At 38.7% G+C, this 8,249-nt stretch overlaps 1 protein-coding gene across 2 annotated transcripts in view; it reads right to left on the bottom strand.

The window, feature by feature from the left end:
* Positions 1 to 6,635: 6,635 nt before the first annotated feature.
* slc6a8 (solute carrier family 6 member 8) overlaps positions 6,636 to 8,249 on the bottom strand; it is an 85,368-nt gene continuing 83,754 nt past the window's right edge. For both annotated transcript variants that reach the window (XM_030138057.1, XM_030138059.1), the window contains one exon: positions 6,636 to 7,773. In XM_030138057.1, coding sequence (XP_029993917.1) covers positions 7,639 to 7,773 — 135 coding nt within the window. In that variant the 3' untranslated portion in view covers positions 6,636 to 7,638. The remainder of the gene's footprint in view (positions 7,774 to 8,249) is intronic.

Here is an 8,249-nt window from a genome sequence, read left to right as displayed (position 1 = left end):
GCTAAGTTGAGTTGCACAGTGTGTAGAGTTTAGGGCTTTTATTGTGAAAGGGTATGGAAGTGGTGGATCTGTTATGTGGTATCGTCCACTGTTGTTTGGATTGAAAGATACCCGCTAGCCAAAAATATGTAGTGTTCCATTAAAAATATGTACGTAGAGGTTTTGATTTTTTTGGGAGTTTTTATACAGAAGCTGAGAATAATTAAACCCATCAACTTTACAGCAAAGTTCTGCATCTTCATGATTCATCATAAAAGTATCGTCTGCTGTTTTTCGTCTGAATGTCCGACCGTTTAACAGAAAGCAGCTCGGCTCTTTGCATAGCATTTTCAAAATCTCCTGGCAGTCATTTGACATCACTGTGTGAACCGTTTAGAGACAGACTGATGATGGATTTAATCACATGTACATGCAGCGCCTGAGGTTTCAGCTGCGTTATTGGACTTAATTATTAATTTAAGTATTTTAGGCCGTGAGGGGGGATTACAACTAAGTGTTTTTTAACCATAAAGTGAAAATGGGAGCTAAAAGAAAAGGTTAAAAGTGTAGAAGTGGCACCCAGAACCATTCTGTTTAGAGTAAAACTTATATTTACAGCTTTCATAATGACAAAGCAACCACAGCTGCAAATAAACAAAGGCATATTTATAGATTTAAATTGTCAGAAATTGTTGAAATTTGGTTTTGTTACCGGAAAATTCCATCTCAGTCTGTCTCTAGTCTGGAAGAAAAAACATTCATTGCCTTAAAAAAAACCCTTGTTCAAAATACAGTACATCTCTGTCACCTGTACAGTGTTTATGACAGTTTTACAGCAGTGTGTCACATTTTACAGCACCTGCAGAGTGAACTGTATGCTGGTTTTAGTTCAATGTCCGCATCCATCCAGCGATACGGGTTACAGTTTGGATCAAAGATACTGTCACAACAATGTTTAGTTTAGTTTTTTTGGCAGAAGAGCACACAGACAAAATGACACGAAACAACATCTGATTTTGGTAAATGTACATTTCATTTTTTCTTATTTTCTTGAGTCTTAAATGGCTGCAGATTTTTTATTTTTTCACCTTCTGACCCTCCCAGGCTCCAGTCCAAACAGAAAATATTAAAAAACAAACATTAATGATACAGTTTTAATTTAAAAATAAGAGTTTCTACATTAAAAGATCAGTTTGATCATGTTCCTATAAAATACTGCCTCGAGTTAGTCGTCATTAAAATAAAATCGTTAGTGGCACTTCAGTCACATGACTGTGACCTCTAATACAATCTAATCTAGTAGTTTTGATGAGGACTACTGTGTTAATCTCTATAAATCAGTGTTGACACTTTTATCTGGTTTAGTTTATTGAACTTTGACCTTTGCCACCAGACCAGCCAATCGACATCACCTCCAATGTGAAATTTATATTTTTAGTTCCACAGAAATAAGAAAGTAAATTATTAAGAATGACATTAGTGGTGATTTATAAATTTTTTTTTTTTCCTTTTGTATTTAATGGAGAAATGAAATTGAATCTGTTCATATAAATACCAACAACAAAGCAATAATCACCACAAAATACCCAGAATATTCTCAGTCTGTTATATTAGCATGACAGCTAGCTGTATTAGCTGCTTAAGCTAGTTTGGTAATGTTTGTTGTTATACATTTTAATTGCTTAATTCATCATACAGCAATATTTTTACTTGCAATTTACTCTCATATGAATTTTGACTTTATTTATTTGTTTATTTATTTATTTCAGTTTATGAGATTAGACAATATTTAACAGAAATGTACTGATATCATTAAGCTATTAACATGCTAACATTCAAAAGCAACAGAGTCAGTTTAATGTGACATTTTAAAAAAAGCATTAAGCAAGTAAACTTCTTTAAACTGATGAACTGGGTTATGAGCTGATTTTTCTGTTGCCAGATTACAGCAACATTAATTTATCAGAGGTGGGACCTAATGAAAATTATCAACAGTGAATCTTGATCAAAACTTGTTCTTAGTTACTGGACAGTTAAATCTTGGTCTAAAGTTTTATCCAGTTGCTATAAATATTATTATTGTTATGACATTCGGCCAATTTAACTTTGTATTCAAGCAGTTTTGTGGCGAAACGTCATATTTACTAGCTGCTGCTATCACTAACAGAACTCTTAGCATCCTACGATTAGCTTCAAATGTAGTTTTTGCTGTAGTCAGGATAAAATACATCATCATTTAGTGTTTGCAGTTTTACTTTTTGTGAATCAAGCTTCACTATGCGTTTGTCTTTTATGTTTTGCCACATTTGTTGGTGGAAATTTCACCCACCATAGTTATGCCTTCTAACTGTTAGCGTCCTATAATTATCTTAAATTAGCTTTTTTTTTTCCCGACTTTTTTGTACTGTAGCCAAGCTAAAATATGTGATCAAGTGTTGCAGTTGTTATGCTTTAGTATTTCAGTTAGTGTGCCATGGTTTGTCACATTTACTTGTAGGAGTTTTAGCTAACACAGTCATTCAGATCGGTGAACTGACCGTTAGCAGCATAAAATTAGCGTAAAACGAATTTGTTAACTGTAATCATCCTGAAACACATCTTCATGTAGTGTTGCATTTGTCCTTTTTACACGTGAAGCTCCATTATCTCATTTGTTTGTGGGATTGGCTGGTCTGGTTTGAGATCGGGGTTCTTCATTAATATTTTTTTCTTTAAAATCACTGTCTTAGCGACAGAATGGCAGACAAAGCTGAGAGTCCAGCAAATGGGACGGGAGTAAAATAATAAATAATTTAGTGTCTGAACGCTGGCAGGTGAACAGACGAAGTCGTCTTAAAGTATATCTGTCTCTGGGTAGTTTTCTTTTGTTGTAGGTCGATAGCTGAGGTATTTATATACTGTTCAGGTAGTTGTGAGTCATGTTTTTATCAACACTTCACCTTTTTACACGTCACAGTGGGCAGTTATTCAGCCTTCAAAACCTTTCCCATCTGAAATGTTAAATATTAATGTATTTTTTGAAGAATCTGCCAAAATAAAAGCATATTATTCTTGTTTTATGGGAATACAATAGCCCCGTTCACATTAATACTTTGCAAAATGAACATTTCCCTCAACATCTGGGCTCCTTACTGACTCAAAAACAGCATTTCAAGTCTCTAATACAGGTTTTTAAAATCCATATTGACATAGAAATGGGAACCAGTTTAACCAAAAATAACCAGTTTGTTCAAACATTTCACATTTGCTTCCATGCAGGTTTTGTAAAATCAAGGTTTCAGGATTTCAATCCAAGGAAAAAACATCCACATTAATGAGAACAAGGCTTAATTCTGAGCCGACAAGAAGATATTTGTCTTTTCTTGATTAAGTGACATGAGTCTGAGCCTCGGGGGAGGTCTGAGAAAAAACACTGATATTCAGTAAAACACACCGAGAAAAAAAAAAATCTACAGGTTAAAATCATCTAAAGCTACAACTTTTTAAAACACTTGAGCACTTTGCAAATTAGGAATCAAAAAAGTAAAGAAAAAAAAAGACATTCCCTTTCGAAGTGTGTTCAGAGCCACACAAAGCCTTAACAGCCTTAACGTCACTGCATCGCAGCAAAACCCGCCAAAATAAAAGCCCAGCCCCTCACTGCTTGTTCACGTCAGCCGGTCACACGACATTTAAAGGCCTCACAACACCAACACCTGTAAATAACACACATTTAATATTTAGAGCCTTGAAAAAATATCCACTTTAATGTCAGTTTTGTCTTTTATTTTTGGGGTTTTGATCAGATACCTGTAAATGTGCATCCTGTTTTGTGGAGTTTTGCCTTTAAAGCCTTTAAATCTGCAACGCAAAGCAGGAAGACGAGGATTTCACAAACCCACCGTGGCTTCCTGCCGGCGCGAAAAGCTAAAAGAAGTGTTTTTAACGTCCATGAATGAGGAGTGAGGTAGCCTGAAGCTCCGTGGTCGCAGTTGCTCGTGTTTACCGACTGAACGTGAACAATCAGCCAGAAATCATCATCATAATTACATACTGCATCAAATATAGATAACACACAAAGATATTCAATATATATACTTTCATACTGTATGTATAAGCAAAATAAAAGCCTCCACAAAATAAATCTCTGATTCATTTTACAATATGTAAAACAAAACACGATTTCTAACACGATTTCTTTTCAAAGTGCTAGCAACATTATTTTTACAACAATGTGCAAATGTATTTAGTTTTAGTATATTTTACATTCTAATTGTTTCCCCCCCCATGATGACAGGTGGAAGGTGAGTGGTTGCTAGGAGACAGAGGTGTAGACACGCCCCCGCGGACTGCTGACGGGGTGGGATATGGACCGGAGCCATACACTGTAGGGCTCTGGGATTGGCTGGTCAACCGTACGGGCTCTAGAGTTAAGACAACGACGTAAGGCAACGCTTGGCATCACGGCGACTCCTCCGGCTTCAACGCTACGTCTGATCCCGTCGACGGTCGGTGAGTTTTATCGGTTTATCTGCTTTGAGCGGGACGGAAGCTCGAACGAGAATCTGTTTTTTTAATAATGAAACAGAATCACCAGTAGCTACGTGGACGATATTTGATTGAAATTATTCCCATTACAGGTTAAATATTTAGATTTACATTAAATAAAGACTTAGATTTCAAAGCCCCAAAGTATTTAATGCGAAGAAATCATTCCGACCACTGAGAAGAATCTAAACAACTTCAGCTACTGTCTTTAGTTTTGCGGTGTTGGTCAGGTTCAGTCGTTTGGTGGATTCTGACTTGATTCATCTTGTCAAAAAAAACATGAACTTGAGACGACTGCTAATGGTTAAAATAATCCTTAAACCTTCTACGGTCTCCGATTAAAAAATAAGTTGTTTCTGTTCCGGAAATTTATCGCGTCAACTACGTCAAAAAACCTGCACAATGAGAATACATTTGTTCCAACCAGAAAAATATTAGATTAAGCTATTTGATGCTAATATTTTCTTACAAAGTTTTATTCCGATTGAAAATTCCTCCAGATTTTTTACATTTTCATTCTGATCGGGCTTTAATTTACTTCATTATCAGAATATTGGACGCCATGGGAATGCAGCTATTTACCTTATTTAAGTGAAATAAGTTTAACGACAAATAGTGTTTATCGTCGACAGTTTTGTGCCAATCGGACAAAAGGTTCTACTGAGGGGAAAACAATGTAAAATTGATCAAATTCATAAAGAAGTCGGTCGTTTTTCGCAGGATCAGAGAGCGATGTTTGTTGGGAGGACGTCGGCGTTCGTGAGACTAATGAGACGAGGCAGAGAATAGAGTGAACAGGTTGATGTTGGCGGTCTGGAGCCCTGGTCTGGGGTCAGCCCTGCAGGGCCAGTATCGCTCTGTTTGGCACTTGAGTCGACCCGGGGACGCAGAACAAAGCCCGACCTTCGACCCGATTCGGACACAGGCCTGAGCCTCCCCTCGCACCCCGTTTCCACCAGAGCAGACCCGGGGTCAGTTCTCAGCTGGTCTTGTTGGTCGGTTTTGGGATCCTGAAGCTTTTGGAGGTTAAGCTCCGCCTCCAAACCGGCCCTTGAACTGCTTTGTGGAAAAGGGGTATCGGATTGAAGGAGGTCAGATAAAAATCGCGGAGTTAAAGGTTAAGGTCAAAGGTCGGCTCCAGTGTGGCGTCGGCTTCAGTTGTAAAATAAAAAAGGACATGAGTGGCGCTTTAATCCAATCTTTGTGTTTACAGACTGAGATTATTGGACGAGTCGGGTGTTTACTGTATTTTACAAACAACAGACATAATTGGATTTCTGAGGTGGATCAATTATCAACAGAAAAAACATGTCAACTCTAGGTCTACTTAGTCTTTAAAGACCCAAGTTGAACCTACAGGACTCTAACATCTGACCTACAGAACACCTACGAATGATCAGTGTTGTATCCTTCAAATCCAGAGTCTTTTTGATACTTTTACTTGATAAAAACCTACAATTATTAATCAGTTATAATCAAATTTTACCAAATGTTCAAGAAGACACTAACAAGAACCTTGAGTTGAATGGTTTCCTCAAGTGTCTTTGAGTACCTAGAAAAGCGCTCTGTAAAACCAATGTATTATTATTATTATTATTATTAATAAACATTTCTGAAAAAATGCATTTGAGCAGCCAAACAAATATTTCCAAAGCTTTTGACTTCATTCTCTCAACTGTTCCAATTATAACATGGAAATGCAAAGGGCTGTGGACCTTTTACTGTTTTTACAAAGACATTGCTTAATTGAATGGAAGTAAATGGGATTTTATTTAATATAAGTAAATGGGATTTTACTGACTAAAAGTAAATGGGATTTTATTAAATGGAGGTAAATGGGATTTTTCGTAAACACGGATCCAAAACTGCCGCGACACTGGAACCGTCCTTTCGTTTTCAGAACTAAAACTGCCTGAGTGAATCAAGCCTCGGTGTGACTGTCGATAAGAGGTCTGGAGGTCAAACTAGAACCTCACGGCGCTCAGGATCCGATCTGGGATCAGTAGTAGGAGCTGGTGGTTCACAGTACGTTTAGTTTCGGCTGCTCTGATATGTCAGAACATCAGTCTTCAGCAAAGACCAAATATTCAAGTTTTAGCCATGGATTCAAGACCGACTGAGCTTATTTGGTTTTCCCGGCAGCGTGATGCGTTCGTGGACCTCATGTTGTGTCGTATCAGGGGTTCATGAGCGGCCGATCCTACCTCAGTCCTACCGTTCAACCAGGATTCCTTCAGAGCTGCTGGAATCTGGAAACGAAGCTAATCAGCTGTTTTTGTGATGTTTGAGCACAGGACTGAGGAGCAGGACGCCGTCGCTCATTTTTACGTCCTGATACGACGCAACCGACCTCCGGAAGTGTTTCTGGGGAGTCAGTCAGTCTGTCTGTCTACAGCTCTGTCTTAATAAACAGCCATTACACAAACACAGCCAGTAAAATACCAAAAAATCCAGACAATGTCAACCCCAAATTTAGCGTCTAAACTCTTCAAAAGCCCAGATGACATGTTTGACGTTAGCGTGACTGTATGTGTGATGGCTGTCTACGTTATCATGTTCACTATATTTGTCCGTACGTCCGATCCCTTCCAACCCCCCAGGACAAGATTGCATGGTGAACGCCCGACCTCGGAGACATTCAGCAGCTTTTGAAACACAGTGAAACCCCACCAGGACGGAATCCATCCACCTTCAGCTCCTCCAGCGTTCGACTATTTGCAGCAAATTTTAAGGTTATCCTTCTTTTTTTTCTTTTTTACAAAAATTTGTTCAGGTTCTTTTAAAGTTCCAGGAGGTTTGGGGTTTCCTTCATGAGAACCATCAAAGCCCTTCAGTGTAAAAGAACCCAGTGATCTGCTGGTTTGACTTCGGTTTACGTCTTAATCTCGGGAGGTAAAAATTTGGTAATGAATCCATCCAGGAGGAGCCGACTTCTCCATCTCGTGTCTTTTACAGGCGTCATGAATCGGAGCTTTGGTGACTTTTGGACGACCAAACGATAATCGATCCGAGAGGAGCCATCTGAGGCGATAACCAATCAATCTGATGCCCGGGGACGTCCGAAGGTCAGGTGCGTCGTCGTGGTGATGAGGCGTCGTCAGGATGGAGCGCTGCAGATCGGTGGAGCCCGGTTTACATGACGCTCTCGAAGATGATGACCTTGTTGTCGTCGGTGCTGGGCGACAGCGACGTCAGGGACTTGATGTCGGGGGCCATGTACTCCAGGTGATGGGCCCCCCACACCGGACAGGTCAGGTGGGCCCAGCGCTGAGGGACACAACAGGAAACGGCAGGTCAGAGGTCTGTGGACGTTCTCATCTGTCCAGGTCAGTGTTTAACCATAGTAGTTTCAGAAGTTCAACTGGACCGGGTTTGTTTTTAGAAACATTTATTTTCCCATCCAAGAGGCTTCATCAGTTCCACACAATGTGGACAAAAGTATGTGGACACGTTGAATTCAAGTGTTTCTTTTCTAACAGTGGTCTGGGATACAAAACAATAAAGACTAATGTTATAATATAGATTTATATTGGGATAAATATCATTGCATTGGTTAATTTGGTTTAAATTGTTTTATTTGCTTCCAGAATGCCTCAGAAATGGTTTTGACTTAATTTCTCTCAACATTGATTGATTTTTTTTTTATCAGTGATTATGATTTTAAATGTTCTACCTCTAAATTTCTCAAATATTTTACGATATGATACGCTTTATTGTCCCCTTTTGTGCTCTAACTGTAAATA

Source organism: Sphaeramia orbicularis, chromosome 7 (genome assembly GCF_902148855.1).
Source record: "Sphaeramia orbicularis chromosome 7, fSphaOr1.1, whole genome shotgun sequence".
Classification (NCBI taxonomy): Eukaryota; Metazoa; Chordata; class Actinopteri; order Kurtiformes; family Apogonidae; genus Sphaeramia; species Sphaeramia orbicularis.
This window is presented reverse-complemented; position numbering and strand designations above follow the sequence as displayed.